General features: G+C 46.7%; 1 protein-coding gene and 1 pseudogene across 1 annotated transcript in view; one reads left to right on the top strand and one right to left on the bottom strand.

The window, feature by feature from the left end:
* LOC136651646 (mitogen-activated protein kinase kinase kinase 3-like) overlaps nt 1-24,996 on the top strand; it is a 91,824-nt gene that overhangs the window by 47,199 nt on the left and 19,629 nt on the right. Inside the window, exons 3-7 of the mRNA XM_066628230.1 lie at nt 5,514-5,623; nt 18,680-18,723; nt 21,091-21,190; nt 23,593-23,706; nt 24,598-24,709. Coding sequence (XP_066484327.1) covers nt 5,514-5,623; nt 18,680-18,723; nt 21,091-21,190; nt 23,593-23,706; nt 24,598-24,709 — 480 coding nt within the window. The remainder of the gene's footprint in view (nt 1-5,513; nt 5,624-18,679; nt 18,724-21,090; nt 21,191-23,592; nt 23,707-24,597; nt 24,710-24,996) is intronic.
* Nucleotides 6,556-6,670, bottom strand: LOC136655063 (5S ribosomal RNA; annotated as a pseudogene).

The raw sequence follows: 24,996 nt of genomic DNA, 5'->3' as shown, positions 1-24,996 counted from the left end.
GTCACTAGGGATGTGTGTGTGTCTTGAACCCAGCAGTCAGGACCTGACATCTTGAGCTCTCAGTCCTTTGTCTCCCCTACAAAGCTGGCCAAACTTTACAGCTCAATTGTGCTACTTTGACTGCCTAGATAGGTCCCCAGGTACCTAGATAGTCAACTAGCCCCAGTGACCAATCCCAGCTCACCTGGCCACATCGGTCTGAGCAACTGCTCACCCCCAGCACCAGAGACTTCTTCACGTTGCCCATCTTCCTGGAAGGTGTCCTTTGGCCCAATCCTACCTGCATCCTTTTGGATCACATCTTTGTCCCCCAAGAGGAGACCCTGTTGCTAAACCACAGCTTGGGGGTTCTCCTGGATCCACAGCTGCTCCTGGAGTCCCAGGTGGCAGCGGTGGCCAGGGGAGCCTTTGCTCAGCTTTGGCTGGTTCGCCAGCTGCAACCGTACCTGATCTGCGCGGACCTGGCCACAGTAACCCATGCCCTAGTGACATCTAGATTAGATTATTGCAATGCGCTCTACGTGGGGCTGCCTTTGAAGACAGTCCGGAAATTACAACTAGTACAGAACGCGGCTGCTCGTGTGGTGGCTGGGGCACGTCGGTTTGACTCTGTCGAGCTGTTGCTTCGGCGGCTACACTGGCTGCCGGTTCTGTTCCGGGCCCAATTCAAGGTGCTAGTTTTGACTTTTAAAGCCCTTTACGGCTCGGGTTCGGGTCCGTTGGGCAAAAAGGCGGGATATAAATTAATAAAATAATAATAATAATGACACCCTGGGTCACTTTCTGCCCTTGTTCTGAGATGCTAGAGGGGCTTGTGAAGAGTTGCTGTCTTCCCACCGGGATGTGAATCGATGAAAAGGCTTTTTGTGCCACTTCTGAGCAAACCTGCCCGCCCCCACCTTTCAAGTCCTGGAAAGAGCCTTTGAGACAGATGCACAGGGAACAGTGAAACGTGTGCTGCTTGTGCTAGAGGCCTTGCCCGGGAGGCCTGCCAGGCAGGCGTCATTGCAATGATCCCACCACCCCCACACCATGTTTTGGACCTGGACTGAAATTGGCTGGGCTGGCTCCTCGAACAGCAGGCCCCACCCTTCCAGGGAAGCCTTTTGGGGGATCCCAAGAGCCGTGATGAGCCGTGACTTGCTGGGAAGCATCATCTCCTGCGCAAGGGCTCTTGTAAACAGGGCCGCACAGACGACAGCTCAGCAAGCAGCCTTGCCAGCCCTTCTTCTCTGGATTGCATCTGCCTTCCTAAGTGCGTTCTGACTTTTTTTTTGAACCACCCTAAAACTCAGAATTGAGTTTTTGAGAAATCTCCACTGATGCTTAAATATGATTTCTTGTTTTTAAAGCACAAGCAAACACATAACACGCACCCCACTCTTGAGACTGTCTGACGAAGCATCCTGTCATCTATTTTTGTTTGCAGAGTTTGGGGGGGGGGGAAAAAAAAAGAGTTTCCTGAAACGTAAATGCTTCTGGAGTTCAAGTGGAGGGGAAATGACCCTTCATACATCTAACATGCCCACATAATCTGCTCCATTCCTGCAGGACTGCCAAAGGAGACTAGCACTCTCTAGCACACACATACACACAGTTAAAAAAAACTTTTAAATCCAAGCCCAATGCAATGTTACTAACTCAGAGGGACAAGCTTAAAAAGTCCCCTTGTCGCATTCTATATAAACAGCTTTTTCTGTCTTCAGGGTTTTACTCTGAAAAGAGTAGCAGAGGAAGCTTGGCGCGAACTTTGGATGGAGCCTGCAAACCTCAGCAGTCTTTAAAAGAACACTTCTCGTCTTCATGGGCGATATCTGGCAAACTCTCAGACATTAAGAAGGGAATGGTTAGGCTTTCTAGTGATCAAGGGAATGGGGCTTTGGGCAAGGGAATAGGGGGCTCTGCAGGAGTTTTTTTTTTTCCAGTTTCTCATCTATGGTTATCATTCTCTTGACCTTAGAAGTCACAGCACAATCCTGTACGTGTTTACTCAGACTAAGTCCCACTTTGCCTGGAGTTAACACGTAGAAGATTGCAGCCCTAAACCCCAAATGTCAGTCCCATCTTTCATTACCCCCATTTCTCACCGTTTTAAAGTCCATAAGAACATAAGAACAGCCCCACTGGATCAAGCCATAGGCCCATCTAGTCCAGCTTCCTGTATCTCACAGCGGCCCACCAAATGCCCCAGGGAGCACACCAGATAACAAGAGACCTGCATCCTGGTGCCCTCCCTTGCATCTGACATAGCCCATTTCTAAAATCAGGAGATTGCACACACACACATCATGACTTGTAACCCGTAATGGATTTTTCCTCCAGAAACTTGTGCAATCCCCTGTTAAAGGCATCCAGGCCAGATCCTGTGGCAAGGAGTTCCACAGACCAACCACACGCTGAGTAAAGAAATATTTTCTTTTGTCTGTCCTAACTCTCCCAACACTCAATTTGAGTGGATGTCCCCTGGTTCTCGTGTTATGTGAGAGTGTAAAGAGCCTCTCTCTATCCACTCTGTCCATCCCCTGCGTAATTTTGTATGTCTCAATCATGTCCCCCCTCAGGCGCCTCTTTTCTAGGCTGAAGAGGCCCAAATGCCGTAGCCTTTCCTCATAAGGAAGGTGCCCCAGCCCCGTAATCATCTTAGTCGCTCTCTTTTGCACCTTTTCCATTTCCACTATGTCTTTTTTGAGATGCAGCGACCAGAACTGGACAATAACAGTCCAGTTATTTGTAAACTTGAAATGTGGCACTGGAATTCATTGCACAGAGTAAACGAATAAATGCAAATTTGTTGTCATGTATGTTACGCGTCTGAATTGCAGAATACCCCTTACCTGATGTTGAGTTTGAATGACTGGGACAGAAAAGATCATAGCCTAGTGGCAGAGGTGCTAAGTTTTGCTGGGCGCCTCACTGTGACGTGCAGGCGGGCCCTCCCCCTCCCCTTCGGAGCTATTCCAAGCGAGCAAAACAGAGGCTTTCGTCACTGGTTCTGCCACTGGTGTCTCCAGTCAGGTAGCAAGTGCTGGGAAAGACTCCAGGTACAGTTGCAATCAGTCCAAGGAACTGTACCAGGACAAATGGACCAATGATCTGACAACAGAAAGTACTGTAGTGCTTTTTATCCACACACTCTCATCTTTGCTGATTGACTTTTGATTTGACAGGATGTGGGGCAAAGATGGTATTTCCGTGGACAAAATAAACACATATTTTTTACTGTGGCTTAGCTGCTGCCTCCAGCAAACTGGTGGGGATCCCCCTTCCCTTGGGTGTGCCAGTTAGTACTCAACCAGAGCAGAGAAGGAAGAGAATCTCTTCATCTGTACAGTCACAGGACTTAACTGCCCCATGCTGGTAACCGAGGGAAGAAAATTCCTGTTGTCTGGAGTAATCCTCCATTTGTTTCATGCCAGCAGGACCTCATCTGGTGAACCATCAATGCGCATTTGCCTATTTTCCAGGCTATAAATTGCTTAAATTCTGCATGTCTAGATTTCCTAGTTAGCTGCATGGACTTGTATGGCAGAGATTTCTAAAACTTGCCATTAAAAAATGCATCTCTTGAATAAAATGTATTGCACTTGTGCACATAATGATGAAAGAATCAGAGCAAACGTGAATAATTTGTACGCTTTGTTCTAGTTGCAGTTGCTGAATCTGAGTTTTGTAGCCACAGAATGTTCAGTGCCAGATTCTAAATCCCTGAACATCACCACCACCTGCTATGGCTTCTTGGTTTGTTCAGGGGGCATTCCCCTGGGGGCTGGGGAGAAGAATAGGCCCTCAGTTTGGCTGTACTTGTCGTAAGAGGCGACTGAACAGCCACCGGGTAGATGGGACTCGTTAGCCTGGGAAGGCAGCTCATCTGAGAGAAGGAAAACTCTGATCCCAAACCTCCACTGCCTTGTGGCTACATCCAGTTATGGAAAAGGCTTCAGGAGTCAACCTCGAGGCAAAATCCGGAGCTGGAGTCCCTGAGGCAGTTCATGGCTGAACACAGTCACGTTCTGGCAACTCCTGCGACGCCACTGGAACCGGAACCAACCGTATTGGCTTCTGCCTTTCCATTGGACCATTTCAGCAACGTGGAGAGGGGGGATTTGCTGCATGGGTAACAGTCTATCCTCCATATCTACTCTACCCAGGCTTCGCACACTGGAGAGGACACTCTGTTCCAGAGCCACTATTCAGAGCGTGATACCGTGGTCATCCGGGACTAAAGGATGCCAACTGTCAGGGGGCAGAAGCACAAAGCAATTAGTTCTGAAAAATATAGAGAAAAATAGTTTGCAAGTGAAATCAAAGTTAGTTGGTTAAGGGAATACATCCAGAATAGGCTCTCAAGTGGATCTCGCACAAAACTGAAGTGGGATAGAAGAGTGGTGGATAGGGTTAAAGGGCAATAAGATTAGGTTTTGGCATGAGGTAGCAGGTGTAGTTGGGAAATGGTTTAGACTAGAGTAGTATTTCTCAAACTGTGGGTCAGGACCCACTAGGCAGGTCACATAGCTCCTAGCTTACAGAGCTGAAAATACAACATACAGATCTTCTGAGTGAGGTGGTCTTCCAATGGGAGACAGGCATGGAGGTTTGCCCTGAATGGATGGGAAGATGGGATGCTGGAAAGGGGGGAGGGCTGCGTGGTTGGAAAAGAACCCAAATCTGCTTTGACTTCCAAGCTGGAATGTTTGAATTCCAAGCCATGCAAAATAACAGCACAAGTGTACTGTGTAATGGTACCTTTGGCTGATTGTGGTTTAGGATGGAAGACTAAATTGATGATGTCACTTCCAGCCATGACATTACTTCCTGGTTAATGACATCACTTTCAGTGGGTGCTGACGGATTGTCATTCTAAAAAAATGGGTCCTGGCGCTAAAAGGTTTGAGAACCTAGTGCCCAAGGACTAACCAGTAGCACAGAAAAGGTCTAGGGCAGTGATTGTCAGCCTTTTCATTTCATGGCGCATTGACAAGGCACTCAAATAGTCAAGGCACACCATCAGTTTTTTGACAATTAACAAGGCACACCACACTGACGGCAGGAGCTCATAACCCCAGTGTCCCTATTAACAAATGACCCTCACCCAAACACCCACGGCACTCCTGCAGACCATCCACAGCACTGGCGCAGTGGTTGAGAATGGCTGATCTAGGGTGTTCCATGAAACTATTTAAGTGACATGAACCAATCAAAAAGCCAGCCTTAGCTGGCCAATGAGAAAATAGTTGAAAGAGCCAATGGCAATGTTTCTAACTCAGATGTTCCTTCCTTGTGTGCTGATAATTATGATTCTCACCATGGTTTTATTTATGAAAGGGGTAACTCTCTCTACTTCCCATGAGTAGCCTCTGCGTGGCTTTCTGACTAGGTGCTGGCTTTGGGAAGAAATGGCATCATTTAGAACTGAAGAAGGACATAATGCATTGGGCTTGGAGCAGCCCGGAGGAGGAAAACTTTGACCACTAAAAATGCCCATAGTATTCATTTTGTTCCTTCTTTTTTCCCAGATGATGAGGAAGCTCTTAACTCTATCATGAAGGATTTGGCAGCCTTAGGGAAATGTGGCGGCCTCTTGGACAGCAACAGGAATAAAAACCACACCCATTCTCACAAACAGGTGAGTTGCATCTCCGAGACTCCCCTTCAAGTTTGTGATGTAGAACTCGTAACTGCTGAAAATTGATTACTGGCTATTATGTGTTCAAATGATGGTGCAGAAGCATAATTTACCTGCCTTTAGTTTGTAATCCCATGGTATGGGAGGTCTGTTCCCTGTTGTGGCTTGGCTTGCTCACTTGAGGCATCTGTTGTTGGGTGCATTTGAGACAAAAGTGTTTTTGGCATCGCACGGGCAAATAGTTTCAGCCTTGGAGTTGAACCAGAAGTTTGTATGATAAGGATGTGATTTAAAACCCTCCTTTGCCAAGTTAATTATGGTACTTTGACACACAACTATTCTTCAAAGGCTCTGACTCAGAGGTCTTTCCTAGTTTTATTCCTCAAGATCCTTTTGACTGGAATTGACGGGGCTCAAACTTGGTTCCTTCCGCAAGAAAGAGTGTAGCCTGGTGCAGGGAAATCTGGGTTCCAATGTTTGCCCAATCAAAAAGAACACAGGGTGGCCATTATCTTCCTGCTTGACCTTCCTCCAAAGGCTTTTATGAAGGTAAATGGAGAAAAAAACATGCATGGCACCCTGAATTCTCTAGAGCAGCACGCTTACCTTTGTGGTCTTCTCTATGATCTTTGCCTCTTGTGTTGTCAGTTCCAGATTCTGGGAGACTCTTCCAGGTTCTGTGGCAGAGCCCACGGAGGAAGGGGGACAGACAATTCATTACTACAGACAATTGCCCTAGAAACAGAGTCGCAGCCCTGGAAGAGTTTTTCAGCAATTTTCAACCACTGTGCTCTGCTGTACTCCTGCAGACCTTTTTATGCACACTAATGTGCATGTCACGGCACACTGGTTGAAAATTGCCGCTGTGGTCAGTGAGTAGGCTACAAATCTAATATGGTTGGCAACCTTTAGTCTCGAAAGACTATGGTATAAGCCTACAGCACCCGGTATTCCCAGGTGGTCTCCCATCCAAGTACTAACCAGGCCTGACCCTGCTTAGCTTCCAAGATCAGACGAGATCGGGCATGTGCAGGGTAACTTATAAATATCTCATCAAAGTGAGCTGTAGTACGTGCTTTGGAGGAGACCGGTTGGAGTGGATGCTGTGGGGAGCAAAAATGAGCTGATAGTGTTAGAGCCTCTACTGGAGGCAAGTATCATCCTGGATCAGAAGGCTGAGCAATGACCCCTTCATCCAAAACAATGCAATGATGGAGAGTTGGTTGTATCCAGCCATTTCCACGTGCCTCCTCCAGGGTGTCATGGTGAACACACAAAGCAGCACCTTTGTGTGCATGTCACGGCACACTGGTTGAAAATTGCCGCTGTGGACAGTGAGTAGGCTGCAACTCTAATATATAAATATCTCATCAAAGTGAGCCGTAGTACGTGCTTTGGAGGAGACCAGTTGGAGTGGATGCTGTGGGGAGGGAAAATGAGCTGATAGTGTTAGAGCCTCTGCTGCAGGCAAGTATCATCCTGGATCAGAAGGCTGAGCAATGACTCCTTCATCCAAAACAATGCAATGATGGAGAGTTGGTTGTATCCAGCCATTTCCACATGCCTCCTCCAGGGTGTCATGGTGAACACACAAAGTAGCAACTTGGATTGAAAACAATCCAAGATGTCCAGCAAATTGCCCGACTCTTTAACAACTCTGTAGTGTCTGTTGACTCTGTAAAGCTTTGGTTTTGCATGTGGGCCAGTGAATATTTTATGATCGATGTCGCGGGGAGACAGAGCATGGCAAGGTCTTCCTGGAACAGCTTGAATTTAGGCATTTGTTGATTAAGTTGCATGTGTTTTTGGAAAGAGTGCAAATTCCTTGCTGTCCTGTTTCAAGGTTAAAAGTGTTTTCACATTTCTCAAGTGTTTTGACATGCCTCCATTATTTGCGCATTATTTGCAGATGCGTGTAACTGTAGCCCAGTGGCCTTTTTAAATGGGTAAAATCCACTTGGAGAGGAAGTTGATGCAGGAAAGGTTGCGTAAGCCTTTCTCCCTCCCCGTTTCCCCACTCCAATCCCCTCCCCACTGCTTTTCCTCTGTCGTATTTTGAGCACATATTTGCTATTGTAAGAGGCAGGCCATATTAGTGAAGGGATAGATTCTGAGCAGAGAAATGGTGGACAGTAAGATGGTGAAGCACCCTACGCCAGGCTTCTCCACTGGTGACAACCCCCCTCCCCAAGTGGCCTTACTGTTCTTGTTGAGGATATGTTTTAAGAGGACTGGTGGGTTATCATTAGACAGTTTTCCATGTAACATGTCATTTGGTCCTGTGTGCCACCTGGCCAGTTGCAGACAGTCCCTAATGTTCCAGAGACAAGCTGTTGTCCATGCCCAAGGAGAAGATGGTATAAAGGTGGCCTGACAACCAGTCATTTTCTTTGAACATCAAGCCTTTAGCTATCTACAGTACATCACATGCGCCAGCATGATTGTCATCTTCTCTCCATCATCTCTGGCTGGCTCTTCTTTGAAAATGCTCAGTTCTTTTCAGCAGTGAACATAAGAATAGCCCCGCTGGATCAGGCCATAGGCCCATCTAGTCCAGCTTCCTGTATCTCACAGCAGCCCACCAAATGCCCCAGGGAGCACACCTGATAACAAGAGACCTGCATCCTGGTGCCCTCCCTTGCATCTGGCATTCTGATACATAGCCCATTTCTAAAATCAGGAGGTTGCACATACGGATCATGGCTTGTAAACCATAATGGATTTTTCCTCCAGAAACTTGTCCAATCCCCTTTTAAAGGCGTCCAGGTTAGATGCCATCACCACATCCTGTGGCAAGGAGTTCCACAGATCAACCACACACTGAGTAAAGAAATATTTTCTTTTGTCTGTCCAAACTCTTCCAACACTCAATTTGAGTGGATGTCCCCTGGTTCTGGTGTTATGTGAGAGTGTAAAGAGCATCTCTCTATCCACTTTATCCTTCCCATGCATAATTTTGTATGTCTCAATCATGTCCCCCCTCAGGCACCTCTTTTCTAGGCTGAAGAGGCCCAAATGCCGTAGCCTTTCCTCATAAGGAAGGTGCCCCAGCCCAGTAATCATCTTAGTCGCTCTCTTTTGCACCTTTCCATTTTCACTATGTCCTTTTTGAGATGCGGCGACCAGAACTGGACACAATACTCCAGGTGTGCCCTTACCATCGATTTGTATAACGGCATTATAATATTAGCCATTTTGTTCTCAATACCTTTTCTAATGATCCCAAGCATAGAATTGGCCTTCTTCACTGTGGCTGCACGTTGGGTTGACACTTTCATCGACCTGTCCACCACCACCCCAAGATCTCTCTCCTGATCTGTCACAGACAGCTCAGAACCCATCAGCCTATATGTGAAGTTTTGATTTTTTGCCCCAATGTGCATGACTTTACACTTACTTACATTGAAGCACATCTGCCATTTTGCTGCCAATTCTGCCAGTTTGGAGAGATCCTTCTGGAGCTCCTCACAATCACTTCTGGTCTTCACCACTCGGAAAAGTTTGGTGTCGTCTGCAAACTTAACCACCTCACTGCTCACCCTGGTCTCTAGGTCATTTTTGAAGACGTTGAAAAGCACCGGTCCCAGGACAGATCCTTGGGGCACCCTGCTTTTCATTTCTCTCCATTGTGAAAATTGCCCATTGACACCCACTCTGTTTTCTGGTCTTCAACCAGTTCTCAATCCAGGAGAGGACCTGTCCTCTAATTCCCTGACTGTGGAGTTTTTTCAGCAGCCTTTCAGTGGCATAGCTAGAGGGGGTGCAAAGCACTAAGTTTTGCAGGGAGCCTCACTGCGGCATGCAAGCAGCCTGTTTGCTTCCCCTTCAGAGTCATCCTGGTCACTGCCTGGAATGGCTCCAAAGGGGAAGCAAAGTGGCCGCTTGCATGCTGTGGTGAGGCTCCCTGCAAAACGTAGTGCTTTGGACCCCCTCTAGCTATGCCACTGCCTTTGAGTTTTCTGTATGTTGTGCTTCAACTTTAAAGCGCTCTCTGCATTTCATTAGAAACAGCGGTCTTTTCTTCAGGGAATGCTGCATGAGATCATGATTCACTTAATTCAGAGACATTTTGTTATTATTTTTCTGAGTTTTCCAACATCTCTCTTAATTTAAACCAGCCAGAAGAGCCGATTTTCTCAAATCTGTATTGAAAGTTAAGGAGAGATTTGCTAGCTCCTCTGGTGTGTGTGTGTATGTATGTTCGAGTGGATACAAATGTCCATCAAAACAGTCCGTTGCCATGGTTTTTTCTCCCATGGGGGCGAGACTGCTTTCCCCCCACCCTCCACAGACGTACTTGTCAGCGATTCCAATGCTGATTCAATTGTAAGTCTTCTCTCCTCCCCACCATGATGTAGGTGAGCTGTCTCCCTTTTTAGTTTTGATTTTTTGAAGGGCCACAGCTTTTATTCAATGTTAATGCTCATTTATTTTAAAATGAAAAAGAACATTCCCTTCTCAAAAGGAAATTTTGGAGTGGCAAATCCCCCTGCTCCTGGAATTTGAGGGTGGCAAGACTGTGACCACACAGCTGTCAGCCAGTCAGTGCTATGCACAGCTGATTTCATCTACAAAACCTGCAGTTTTGGTTGAGCTTGATCCTATACAGCAGCATTTCTCAAAGTGCGCTCCTAGCAGCCCTGGGTCTCCCTGAGACCCTTTCAGGGGCTCCACAAGCACACCATAAGTGGCTGGCATCTGTCCCGAACCAGTTTGCTCATCCATCCCTCCTGCACCTATGTTCACGGCTCTTCTTCCTCATTCCCCTCCTGTTCCAGGTCTTTGCCAGTTTTCAGCATTGGGCTTGGTGCTGTACAACTTTGCGCATGTGCCAGCACTCTGGGGCTTCCTGAGACTCCACACATGAACTTGTTGGGCTCCCCAAGACTCCATTTAGAAGTGTAATGGGCTTCAGAGACTGAAGGGTTTAAGAACTGCTGCTGTAGAGAACAAGGTCCATCTGACTGAAACATGAGAACATAAGAACATAAGAACAGCCCCACTGGATCAGACCATAGGCCCATCTAGTCCAGCTTCCTGTATCTCACAGCGGCCCCACGAAATGCCCCAGGGAGCACACCTGATAACAAGAGACCTGCATCCTGGTGCCCTCACTTGCATCTGACAGAGCCCATTTCTAAAATCAGGAGGTTGCGCATACACATCATGGCTTGTAACCCGTAATGGATTTTTCCTCCAGAAACTTGTCCAATCCCCTTTTAAAGGCATCCAGGCCAGATGCTGTCACCACATCCTGTGACAAGGAGTTCCACAGATCAACCACATGCTGAGTAAAGAAATATTTTCTTTTGTCTGTTCTAACTCTGCCAACACTCAATTTGAGTGGATGTCCCCTGGTTCTGTTGTTATGTGAGAGTGTAAAGAGCATCTCTCTATCCACTTTATCCTTCCCATGCATAATTTTGTATGTCTCAATCATGTCCCCCCTCAGGCATCTCTTTTCTAGGCTGAAGAGGCCCAAATGCCGTAGCCTTTCCTTATAAGGAAGGTGCCCCAGCCCAGCAATCATTTTAGTTGCCCTCTTTTGCACCTTTTCCATTTCCACTATATCCTTTTTGAGATGCAGCAACCAGAACTGGACACAATACTCCAGGTGTGGCCTTACCATTGATTTGTACAATGGCATTATAATATGAGCTGTTTTGTTCTCAATACCTTTTCTAATGATCCCAAGCATAGAATTGGCCTTCTTCACTGCCGCTGCACATTGGGTCGACACTTTCATCGACCTGTCCACCACCACCCCAAGATCTCTCTCCTGATCTGTCACAGACAGCTCAGAACCCATCAGCCTATATGTGAAGTTTTGATTTTTTGCCCCAATGTGCATGACTTTACACTTACTGACATTGAAGCGCATCTGCCATTTTGCTGCCCATTCTGCCAGTCTGGAGAGATCCTTCTGGAGCTCCTCACAATCACTTCTGGTCTTCACCACTCGGAAAAGTTTGGTGTCGTCTGCAGACTCTTGTAAATCTCATTTCCAGAATTTGGTGGCTGTTCTTTTAGTGAACTTTTGTCAGCATTCTAAACTTATACATCGTTAAGGAACCTGTTCTTTATTAGTCTTCTCCCAGCAGGGCAAGGTAGAAACCCGGGAATACTTTCCAAGTGGTGACAAGTGTCATGACACCCATGTCTTGCCTGCCTTTTCTCCACCCAGAAATGAACCCAAACCCAGAAATACACCCACACACGCCGGGTGACTAGATGTCATAAACGCAAAAGAGGACCAGGCACCCTAAAATGTAGGAAATCTAAGAAAAATGTAGGACATGACAACAAAAAAAGCTAAAAACACTTGTCGATTACTTTCATGTGATAAATTTAAACACTATATTATTATTAAATGTAAAACTATATTACATATAATTTATTAACTACAAGGAAGCTCTGCGCTGCTTGTAGGTGCCTGTTCACAGGGAAAAGAAAGTTCTTGTCCAGGAAATGAGGCTAAAAAAGAGGACATGTCCTTGAAAAAGAGGACTTCTGGTCTCCCTGCCCACACACTGATGTGCTCTTCTCAGGCCTGCTTGTCATGGAGAATAAATGTAGCATGTCTGAAAGTGCTAGAGAAGCACCAGTGGTGGCTCGTACCCTTCCCCTCCTGACTGAGTGTGGGCAGCATTGCACAATGAACTGGGAAATTCTCCTGCTTAAGCCCCATTGAAATAAATGGGGGTTGCAAAAGTCTCCCTCTGCGCTCTTGTGCAGTTTCTGTTCACTTCTGTTTGGGTGCACTAGTTTGTGCCTTGTGCCCCAGGTCGGTTTCTCTCCCGTCCTGCTGCATCCCTAAAATCTGGCCTTCCTGAAGTGACCGTCTCACCTAACCTCACAGGAGAGTCCTCTTTTGGGGTTAACTTGCCCTGTTTGTTGGTCATGTCTGTGCAACTCAAGGTAGTGCAGAACTACATTTGGTTCGACCACACTGGCTGTTGTCTCCTCAAAAGTGTGGTACTATGGAACCATGCCATTGGCCCTAACATGGTATGTGTGTGTGTGTGTTTATAGAATTTATACCCCGCTTTTCTATCCCGCTAAGGGTGCTCAAGGCGGCTTACAAATAAAACAATAACAGTGTTTTGTTGTTGGTGGCTTGCTAGTGGGTGGTGGAAAATTAGCTTCCATTGATCCATACAGACATTGGTTCTGCCACCATACATTGGTGAGGAGTTCTGGACCGTGCCCAAGCCTCCTGAATCTTCTTCAAGAAGCTGCCATCCTTGCCCAGTGCTGGAATGTTATTGCATTTAAACAAGATGTTCCAGCTTGGATGGCAGCCTTACTAAATTGCTGATTGCCTTGTTGTGTGTCAGCATCTAGGCCATGACACACCCACTTAAGCCGTTCTCTGGCAAGGCTGTTGCATGCTGGTCACAAGCCCTTCCACAATGCTGCTCGCAGAAAACAAGAGGATAGTCCACAAGCTGCTGGCCAAGGAAGTGATCCAGAACACTTTCATACTGGGATGTGAATGTGTGGATGCGTACTCCTTCTTTTTCTGTAGAGTAGTTGTGTTGCATTCTGTTTTGTGTGGCAGCTACATTTGCTCTTGTTTCATGCACATTCTGCAATTTCCTCCAAAACCATATAACTGCCACTTGCATCCTTCCTCATTGTCCCATGCAAGGATGGAGGAGGGGGGAGGGAGGTATGGAAAATAACTTGGTCAAAAAAACGTGATGGAATCATAGGAACTGGCTCTTTCACAAAGGCAGCTGCGTAAGAATTCATTCATTTCCAAACATGAAGGACTGCTGAAGAAAAATATATGTGGCCTGATCCAGCAGTGTAGCGGGAGGGGGTGCCTACTAGAGTCACCGCAACACACTGTGTAAGCAGCCCCTCCTCCTTGCCGTCTGAGCCACTGGGGCAGTGATGGCAGTGAGCATTACCTGGGCATTGCTGTAGCTGCCACAATGGCTTTGGCGGCAAGAGGGAGGTGCTGCTGACATGGCGTGTTGCTGCACCTGTAATACTTACCACGCCACCGCCCCTGCTATGCTACTGACCTGATTTGTTGTTTCGTTTGTCCTTCCCAAAGAAGATAATTAGGGCGCAATCATATTCAACTTCCCAGCGCCACTGGAATCCAACTTTCCAGCAATCCAGCTTTCCAACAATGCAGCCCCCGAGGTAAGGGAACAATGTCCCCTTACCTTCAGGAGGACTCCGTGACTCCCCTCCCATCGCAGGATGCAGTACATGCCCCGATGACCCAGCTGCATCAGCACTGGAAAGTTGGTTAGGATCGGGGCCTTAGGCTCCTCTTTCTCAAAGACTTGTTTTTACAAGTTATGGGGGCTGCCTCAGCCTAGCAAAATTTTTCTAAAGCCGCTGGCTCACTCCTGCTTCTTTCCCCACCAGCCAAGTGCTGTTATGTGAGGCAGCTGGTCTGTTTTCTTTGGCCACCAGCCATCGGAGGTCACTGTTGTTGTTATTGTTCATAGAGAAGAAAAAGGATGCAGTCATTATTTTTCCCCTCTTCTGAGGCTCTTCTGGGGCTTTTTTAAACAAGGGATCTGTCAAATTCCAGCAACAAGTTGTTCCTAAACAGAGCTGGTTTGGTCAGCAAAAAGCAAACACCCTGCACTGTATCTGGAGGGTCTCTGTTTTGCTCAGCAAAACAGATTGTGTTCGCTGTACACCACCGGACAGATCTGTCTGTCTGCAGTGGACAGATCCATTTGATACCCTCTGGAATGTTTTGCGCACACCTTTTTCAGTCAGTCAACAGTCAACAAAACCTTTATTAGGCATAAACATTTGATAGGTGAGGACTCTGTACAGAAATCGTAGAGAGAGAGTATGAACCTAAGTAGTACACAAATATATGTATATGTGCACACCTATGTGTACACACATATTCCGACGTATTCTTGGCATCACCTGGCAGGACAAAGTTTCAAACAACACAGTCCTGGAACGTGCTGGAATCCCTAGCATGTATGCACTACTGAAACAGAGACGCCTGCGTTGGCTCGGTCATGTCGTGAGAATGGATGATGGCCGGATCCCAAAGGATCTCCTCTATGGAGAACTCGTGCAAGGAAAGCGCCCTACAGGTAGACCACAGCTGCGATACAAGGACATCTGCAAGAGGGATCTGAAGGCCTTAGGAGTGGACCTCAACAAGTGGGAAACCCTGGCCTCTGAGCGGCCCGCTTGGAGGCAGGCTGTGCAACATGGCCTTTCCCAGTTTGAAGAGACACTTGGCCAACCGTCTGAGGCAAAGAGGCAAAGAAGGAAGGCCCATAGCCAGGGAGACAGACCAGGGACAGACTGCACTTGCTCCCAGTGTGGAAGGGATTGTCACTCCCGAATCGGCCTTTTCAGCCACACTAGACGCTGTTCCAGAACCACCTTTCAGAGCGTGATACCATAGTCTTTCAAGACTGAAGGTTGCCAACTATGTGTACACACAGATACAACGTACATTACATTTTACAAACAAACATGAATTATTTAAAAGACAGAAACAATCAGTTACTCTGCAGATCTTGCCAGAATGTAGCCTACTCAGTGATTACTTGGTACAGAAAGCTTGGCTCGATCCAGAATACTCAAATTTAGGAACTGTGCGACTGAGAGGGTTGTATGCTCTACACCACCTGCTAGAAGGAATTGAATAATATCTTTCTCAGAATGCCCTGTTTTGGGATGGAGCAAGGGAGAGAGAAATTGCTGCCTTAGTACTTGATATCTGGGACAGTGCAACATACTGTGCACACCTTTTTAATTTGCACATTCTGCAGCCAGGGTGAAGCAAGCCCTAAGATTCCTGGTGTCTTATTTTCTCTAAGTGGCATCTATTCGGATTTTTGTCCAATTTTTTTGGTGACCTACCCTCAGTAGGGCCCTGTCGGATGATTGTATACAACAACCAGTGCAGCCCTGCCCAGTGGCCTAGCTAGAGGGGGTGCAAAGCACTAACTCTTGCTGGGAGCCTCATTGCGGCGTGCAACAGATACACCTCTGTTTTGCTCCCACTGCATGGAATGGCTCCAAAGGGAAGGGAGAAGGCCCCCTTGCACACGAGAGTGAGGTTCCTTACAAGACTTAGTGTTTTACACCCCCTCTAGCTATGCCACTGGCTCTGCCACATCCATTTCCAAAATTTGGTGGGCATTTTGTAGGTTATCTATAAAGTCAGTTCGGACACTAAGGGCCCAATCTGAACTGCACCCTGGGCCAGCAGCCCGGGAGGGTCGCAAATGTACCGTAAAGCACGTTTGCACCTCTGTGATCGTAAGCAGTGCCACCGCATGGAGGTGCGCTAGCCCACGGTGCGGAGGTAGCAGCAGGTGAGTTTGCACTGTGCAGGTGTCTGCGGGGGGGGGAGGAGGCGGGAGGGAGGGCTTCCAGGGCAAGGGGAGGGCAGGGAACAGGCGGGGAGCGGGAGGCGGTGCCAGGACCCAGCAGTTATGCCGGATCCGAGCCCTGTTTCTGGGCAGCGCAGCACGGTTTTGGGCTGCTCTGTTCTGCTGGAATCTGTGCCACCTCATCAGGTGGTACAGATCCAAGTAGACCCATTGGGACTGCTGCCGCTTTACCCTGGGTAAGGGGTATAGTTTCTCTTTGCCTCAGGCTGAGCCGCAGTCAGCCCCAAGCTTGCTGGGGATACAGTGCAGGCCTCCTAGGCTGCCTGTTCCAGCACAAGTTACGGTTGCGCTGTTAAGGATACGGTCTTTAAAAACCAGCAGTGACATCTCTGTTGTCCATGTAACTCAGATTCTCCCAGTGAACCAACATATTTGCAGATATATCGGATGGGAGCCTGGAAAGTGCTGATCATGCTTTGGGGAAAGCTCAGCTGCAAGATAAGAAGCGTTTTCAGGAAGAGGCATCAATTACTCGCCCATCTAGGAATTCTCCCTTTTAGATACAAGGAGTGTGTGATTGATCTTTCCAAGCTGTGCTTACTCCAGCAAGGGGATAAACTTTTTCCATGCTGAAAAGAAAGGAAGGGAGGAGGGAGAGAAAGATGAGGTTGTAATTTATTTTTGCATATATGTAAAGTCTATTTATAGTGGCACAAGGACACTCTAACCAGTGAATTTTGTTGACCAGTTTCATACACCAGCCTATAAGAAATACACCCACTTTCCTGCAAGCTGTGCCATAGGACTGAGGGCAAAATCAGGACACTTCTGTGTCAACAGAATAGGTTGAATATGTGCCCATGTCCCTTTAAAAACTGTAGCTCTAGGGTTTGTCAGGAAGCAGGTTTTGGTCAGTGACCAGTTTGCAGAATGGCAGGATTACAGTTTATTCTCTAATTCAGGAATACTGCTATATCCAAATGCCTAAAGTGGGTTTGCACTGAACAATGAAAATATATTAAAAGCAATATTGTAAACATTGTATGCCACTAAGTAAACATGGAAGATGGATTTCAATCACCGGCTTTGGGAATGAGCTAGAAGTCTTGCAACCCCTACAGAAAGATGACACAGAGGCAAGTCTCCTCCTAATATCTTTAGGTTTCAGAGTTCTAGAGCTGCCACCCTGACATTCCTTCTTCTACAGCTATTGCTCTTTGAGCCTGCCAGATACTCTGCACCAACAGTGAAAGCCTACTAAGTAGATTTCAGTTGTTTGGGGGACTCCTATAGGGGGAGTCGGTCCTTATGTCACTGGCTGTACAAGTCTATAAGGGTCAAAGTCAGCATCCTGAGCTAGAAGCAAGAAGTCAGCTAGCACCTGTCTTGCCACAGCTCCTCCCCTCTGGACCTTGTGCCCGCTTAAGGCTGATTAGTTTCCCTTGTTAAACTCACAAGTGCAGCAAGCAAAAGTCAGAGTCAGGTCCCAGTCCAATAAATGCAGATTGCCAACTCACAGTCCAAGTCATCAGGTCAGGTAGCGTGTCCCTCTGGGTCAGGGTAGCCTTTGGTCCTTCTGAAGCTGCCTTTTATCCTTGGATGTCTCATAATCCAAAATGCAGCTCAGCTGTGAGCTACCTTGTTAAGTCCAAATTAGGCTCAGCTGAGCCATCTCTTCAGTCCATGTCCATTCAAAGTCCCATCAAGGTCAAATGAAGCTCAGGTGTCCATCAGAGTCCCATTGGCCTTGATTGATTACAGCTGTGGAGCCAGCCCTGCCCTTCCCAGAGCTGTCAACCAGCTGTCAAAACATGGAATCGCTGTCAACACCACATCATCCACCTGATGATCTTCTGATCTTCCATTACAGCACCAGTAGCACAGAATAGGCTGAATGAGTGCCCACATCCCAGTTAGGAACTGCAATTCTAGAGTGTGTCAGGAAGCAGGTTTTTGTCAACGGCCAATTTGCAGAATGTTGGTGCAGTAGTGTAGCTAGATCGGTACTATTGCTGCCTGAATGGCTCCGAGGACAAGTAGGAGGGACTGCTTACACTTGTGGTTGGAAGCCTGCACTACTTACAGTTTTGCACCAGTCTAGCTACACTACTGACTTGGTGTTAAGGCCCAGAAATTCCTTGCAAGAACATCCCTACATCTGACAAGCATAGCCTACCTCACAGGTTTGTCTGAGAGTGTAAAAGGAAGGGGAGAAACCCCATGCACTACCATGAGCTCCTTGGAGAAGGGTAGTATGTACATGTGCAAACGATAATGGGCCAATTGCATAAGTCACACACACAAACCAATGGTGTACTGCTGGCCTTTGTGATTTGCATCTCTTAGGATGCTTGGAAACTTTGGCCGGCACTCCTCCTAGAATCCTTGGCAGTGTGGAAATCCAGAGGATGCCTCTGCTTCTCCAGCGTAGAAGGCTTCACAGACATATCTCATCCCTATTGCAGAAGGACTTGGAGTGTTCCAAGCGGTTGGTTGATATTCTAATATTCCTGTTAACAGGTCATTAATATTGTTCCCGTATTGGAGATGGAGGGGCTGGGGCTAAGGGAGTGTGGCTTGTTTAGGGACATCTGTGAATTCACGGCAGAGTTGGATTTGTGCCAGGGATGTTGAGATTTGTAGCTCAGTCTCTTAACCGCTGTGTAACAGAATCTCAGTGCTTAATGGGTCTTTCTCATTCTTCCTTCCCTAGCTGCGGAATGCCAGGATCAAATTTGAACACGATGGAGAAAAGAGGTATGTCCCAGCGTGCCTAGGTGTGCTTCATGAACTCAAACGGGCCACGCTATCTTCCATGTTGGGCTGGCTGCTTCCCAGTCAGTCTCATGCTCCTGTGTTGTTAAGATTTACAAGAAAAGGTTTGGTGCTCCAGGCAGAATTTTAATACTTTTACTGTTGTCTTTATGCTGCTGCACATGTGGAGAGTAGATTCCAATCCTAAGCTGCCCTGGCGCCATGTGGTTTAGCAGCACCAGCGCTGTATCCCACAGGGCCAGTAGGGCTTCTGGAGGACTCCTCAGGGTAAGGGAACTTTGGTTCCCTTATGCTGTGTGGAACACTGGAAGCCCTGATGTGTGGACTCGGATCTGAGGAGACTGTGTCGGATTCCATGGCTTGAGAGGGGGGCTAGGATTCAGAGGCAGCCTCTGCCACTACCATCACCCCCTCCTGGGCCCACTCCACCCTCTGGCCCATCCTTCCTCCACCCAGTTTTGCCCCCTCCCTGCCTTTCTCCCACTTCAAAAAGCCTTCCCACTGCCCTGCAGGGGAATTCACCAGCTGGCACTCCTCTTCTGCAGAATTCACCAACTGGCACATGCCTCTCTACCGGCATGTTACTCCATCAAAATTGGCCTGAGGCAGCTGTATGCTTTTTGTAAGTCATGACAGACCTGAGCTGATAGTTGATATGAGTGTGGATGCATCTCTTGAACCTGGGTCTTCCATGGCATCCAATGGCTTTTGAACCTGTTCCTTTTTTGAAGTCACTTTCACCCTGGTTTCAAACATGACACAAATTTTGAAGTCATAATTGATGAAAAACAACGATATCTCAGCAGGGTTTTTTTCAGCAGTAATTGGTATGATTGCATTTTTGTACTATAGATTAGTAGACTAGGTTAATCAATTGCATTCTGGTCAACTGAAAAGGTGCTGCCAATTAAACAAACAGTAACTGTAAATTACTTTTGTGCAAATACTTACAAAAATTGCAGGTGGCAAGTATTACGTTAAAGAGGTGTTCCCTCCTAGGTGATGGGAAGGGGGAATGTCTCTCTCTAAAATGATTCTTGCTGCAATGCATTCCTGCACCAGCTGGAAAGAAAACATCCTTCTTCTTATAGAGTTGTTTTCACAAAAGAAAATCTAATCTAATTTAGAAATTAGAAATTAGAAATTTCTAATCAATTAATCAAAACACACACACACTTACACAACCTAAGATTTATTTAAACAGGTGACAACCTTAATAATTGCTCATTTTTACTTAATTAACTAAGTTCTTTCACTTTCAAGTATTTCTTCTCTGAACAGAAGGTGCTTCTGTGAAATGGGGGTAGAATCAGCAAAAATCTCTTCTCTTGTGCAAACTGAAGTGTAAGGGAGGGGGTGATTTTTTTGCTGATTTCCCCCTTCTCTCTGCAGTCCCCTGCAACCCCTGAAAAATCACCCTTACCACAGAGAGAAGGCAGAAGACAGATATATTTGCAGAAGAAATATTTGCAATCCAACCCTTTGACTTCCTGCAAAGGCACTTGTATTGCATGTCTGGTAATACACCAGTAGATTTGAACTAATCTCTTAATTGAGCCAGCTTTCAGAAGAGCTTTTCTCACCCTACCTGACAAGCCAGACCTGCTGAAATTCCTTTTATAATGGCACAGGAGCCACCCATTCCCCATTCCATTTGGTCACCTGGCTCTAGGGCCACACAGTTTATGATCCTGCTCACTGAGCAGAGTCCTCCCACTACAGAGGTAGCCCAGTGCCATCACCAGGGTTTGCATCAGCCAGTACAGGAGGCCAGCACATCACCCCCATGGTGGACCTACTGCCATGCAGTGGGCAGGGCAATACCCTGGGCAATGGGTGTGGTGATGCCCCATTGCCCCACCCTACTGGTTTTTTGGCTATATGACGTTTGACAGAATGGAGATATTCTTTCATAGCATTTGCATGAAATTACGCATTCAATGATATATAACACGATGGTATTATTTGAAAATATCGATTTAAAATTTTTTTGTTAGTAGTGGTATCGCCCCCCCCGGTGTGGTCTGCACCCCTTGCACCCCACCTGGTGATGCCACTGAGGTAGCCTGCCAGCTCTATAAACTTCCTAGTTTTCCTGCCTGCTCAGGACTACGAACATGGGAGGGGAGTCAGGGTTCACTCCTCTGCTGGTCTCAATAACATGGTTGTGTTTGACTGGCAGGAAGTGGGACAGGCCTCTATGACATTGTTTTGGTAGTTTATTGCTTTTAAACATTTTGTATGTTGCTGTTCTGCAAAGTTCCAGAAAAAAAAAACTGTGTTCACTAAGAAACATGCACAACTTCAGTGAAGAGGAATTTTAAATTGCATGTATGTACATCCCTGCAGGATTATCCAGTTCCAGAGGCCAGTTAAGTTCAAAGAAGTTCTGCAGAAAGTCATGGATGCTTTTGGGCAGATGATGGACTTGCACTATGCCAACAATGAGGTACTGTATGTCCTTGCTTTCTTTCCAAAAGCATCTACCTCTCCTGAAGCTTAAGGCCGTTTCCAACAAGGAGTCTAACATGTTTTCTTAAACATATGTAGAAAGGAAGATTTAAAAGGATGGGTTTGGTGGTATCTCGCTGAGAATGCCTTTCTTTCTCTTATCTATGCTAGCCAAATATACTCTTAAACAACTACAGTCTGCAGTCTTTTCTAATATATTGACACATGGTTGGATGGTGGTCACAGTTCAGAAGCGGAGCACAGCCTTTGCATATAAAAAGTTCCATGTTCAGTCCTTGACACCTTTAGTTAGTAGGATCTCAGGGGAAAGAACTGGAAAAGAAATCTGCTTGCAATCTCAGAGAGTAGCTCTTAGCTTAGACTGTACTGGTCTAGATATACCAATGATTCAACCTAGTGCTATATGTTCAGATTCTTCTGAACGTTCATCAACAACACAAACAGATTTTAAAACATCTGCAAAATTACTGGAAGGTTTGGGGAAAGGTATGCGATTGCACAAGCACTAGCCAATAGACACTTACTACAGCCTCCTTCCCCCTCCCCCCCATTCAAACCAAACTATGCAAAAACCTACAGAACCATTTGCCTTTTCCTCCTTTCAGTGCTCATCAGAAAAACATCAGTTGGTTTGGAAGGCAGCGATAGAGCCACCAAACTTTCTCTACCACTCTTAAAAATGTTAGAACTTTTTCCAGCATTCTTAGTTCAAAGCTTTGAAAAATAACAGCTTAGCGCAAGAACGAACAAACCAATGAATCAGCACTCAGCAAAACAATTTATCTTTTTTTCCCCATCACGGGCACCCTGGCTCATTAGCTTTGCTCTATTCAGTTTACCGGCAGCAGGAAAGCTGCGCTCTGTTTCCTGAGCGTGTAACCTGCCAGCCAGCTCTCTGGTTTACGTGTGTCTATATTTAGGCTAGTGTCTGGTAGAGAATGTCCATGTACCCAGCAGCCTAGTTGGCAAGTGGAGCCAAAACCCTTCTTGCCAGGCTCAGGCAAAAGGCAAAGACCAATCTGAATAACACATGGAAGGACATTTCAACCTAATATCTTGTGGCGTATCGGGAGCCAGACACGGGAGTGTGCGGAACATTGTGAGACTGGAAGGAAGGTTGGAGAGCCTGTGGGACATCTTATTTCAAGCCAAGGCAGATTTTGGAAGGCTGGTGTGGATTTGGTTGGGGTGGTAATAGAGGCAGTCATGGAATAGCTCCAAGAGCTCAGATCCAAATTGTAGGACAGGATGAGGCTGTTGAAAACATCCAAGGACAAAGTGTGATCTTGTACTTTCTTTGGAAAGAGGAATTTGTAGCATTGGAGGGCAGGTGAATTGTTTTCTCAGCTGTTCGTTTGTGCAAATTAGAACCACTTAATCCTGCAGCTGAAAAGGACCAAAAGGCCATCAGGCCTAAGGCTCCACTACAGTGTAAAGTTCTATATCCAAGACATTTTCCCAGCGTAGATCAAGGTACATGTCTATCCCTACCATGAACAACAAGCAGAGGGCAAGCAATCCACATCAAAGCTTCCGCCCATGACTTCAAATGACTCAAATAAGTAAGCCAAGCTGCACTCTTGCAAAGGAAGAATTGGGGTCAAGCTAGAAGTGACATTTAAACATGTCACAGCTTACCCTAGCTTTTTAAAAACTTTAAAATAGGCAAATGAAGAGAGCAGCACCACAAACACCAAAAAGTAGCAATAACAACCCGCAGTTCTAAAACAATTACTAAAAAAGCAGCCATCGTGCCATCTACCGGGCATCAAACACTTTCTGGACTTTTTTAGCCTTCAGGCCTCGCCGGCACGTTAACGGTAAAGGAGCTGTTCTCAACTGAAAGGGGAGGGAATTCCACAATACAGGCACCACCACCGAGGAGGCTGTATTTCTGGCTGCTATCCCCCTAACCTTCCTTGATGGCGGTACAACCAAGAGGACCCTCTCCAGTGACCGCAGAGAATGCAGAGAATGTTTAGGCGCATTTATAAAGGCTGATGACATTCTGTGTCTGCGCACAGTTGGGAGGTATCACCTATTGGGATCCGGTTCCCAAATATTTTAAGTCCTCCCCCTTTGTTCAGGTCTTCCCTCCGGCTGAGTCAGCAACGCTTTTGTGCTTTTCCTTTTGTAGGCACTTGTTTTGATAACTTTTATTTGGTTCCTTTGGGGATGCTATCTTGGAAGAAAAGGTTAAAGCCCCCAGATGTTTGGTTTCTGTTTTCCGCCAGGCGCCTCCAGTTGCTTGATGCTGTCCTGGGTTTGCCTGCCTGCCTCCCCACTGTTCCCAAGCCCCCGAGTGCTCCTCAGTTTCCTCTGTTTGCTCTTGTTTGTAACTCAGCTGCATCAACAGTGTTTGCTCAACCTTTTTTCCAGCTCCTGATTCCCCTGAAATCCCAGGAAGACTTGGACCGAGCGGTGGAACACTTGGACCTCAGCCCTTCTCTGAAGAGCCTGAGAGTGTTTGTGAAAACTCCAAAGAAAACAAATGTGAGCTGTGGACATTTTTTTTTTCTTCATTTGTGTACAAAGCAAAACGCAGCATTATTGTCTCAAGGAGTAGAAACACTTGTATGTTTGAATTATGTGAGTTTGTCATAAGAGTATCCTCTTAGAATTTGCCTTTGGTGGTTTATTCACCCCACTCTGCTTGGGAAGCCTTTCATTTTCCAAGACTCTGCTTTGCCGGCGGAGGAAAAGGGACAGGCAATTCATTACTCCAGACAGTTGCTCTAGAAACACAGCTGCAGAACCCCAAACTGTGTGTTTCAGCCATTTTCAACTGTTGTGCTCCAAACTCCTGCGGCACACCTGCACACCTTTTGCAGGGCAGCAATGTGACGCGGCACACCTGTTGAAAATCACTATCTCAGAGTGTCAAGGAATACTGGAATGGAGTGGATAGAGAGGTGCTCTGTTCCCTCTCACATAGCACCAGAACCAGGGGACATCCACTAAAATTGAGTGGTGAGAGAGTTCGGACAGACAAAAGAAAATATTTCTTTACCCAGCGTGTAATTAGTCTGTGGAACTCCTTGCCACAGGAAGTAGTGGTGGCACCTTGCCTAGATGCCTTTAAGAGGGAATTGGACAAATTTCTGGATGAAAAGTCTGTCATAGGTTACAAGGTATGTGCAATCTCCTGGTTTTAGAGGTAGGCTGCCTCAGAGTGCCAAATGCAGAGGAGGTACCAGGACACAGGTTGTGTCTTGCTGTCTTGTGAGCTTCCTGAAGCATTTGGTGGGCCACTGTGAGATACAGGAAGCTGGACTAGATGGGCCTTTGGCCTGATCCAATGGGACTCTTCTTATGTTCTTATTTGAACCCTCCTTCCCTGTGCAGAGGAATACCTCCAACTCCTTTTGTGCTGTCTTTGTCTAGTCTCTCCAGCCCAACAACAGCAAACAGCACGAGATGAGAATATCCAAGTCCATGGGAGACATCTTGGGGTCCCTGTACAAAGACGCTGAGAGGACACGCAAGCACTCGACAGGTCAGTGTGAGGCAGGCAGCGCCTCTTCTCTCTACATGGTAAGGGCCACCTCCAGTCTCAACTGTTATAAATATATGAATATGGATTTCATGCCCTGCCTTTCTTGAGTGGTTCTGCCCAAGGCAGCTAACAACCAGTTGATAAAAACAAAAACGTGCATTGAAAAATGGTGCAAAATAATAGCCAAGATGGGCATGGTGTTATTTTGCTTCATGTTTGTTTGGATAGAGATCTGGGGTTCCCAGTGTGAGTCTGTGGAACTCCTTGCCACAGCATGTGGTGATGGC

Source organism: Tiliqua scincoides, chromosome 5 (assembly GCF_035046505.1).
Source record: "Tiliqua scincoides isolate rTilSci1 chromosome 5, rTilSci1.hap2, whole genome shotgun sequence".
Lineage (NCBI taxonomy): Eukaryota > Metazoa > Chordata > Lepidosauria > Squamata > Scincidae > Tiliqua > Tiliqua scincoides.
This window is presented reverse-complemented; position numbering and strand designations above follow the sequence as displayed.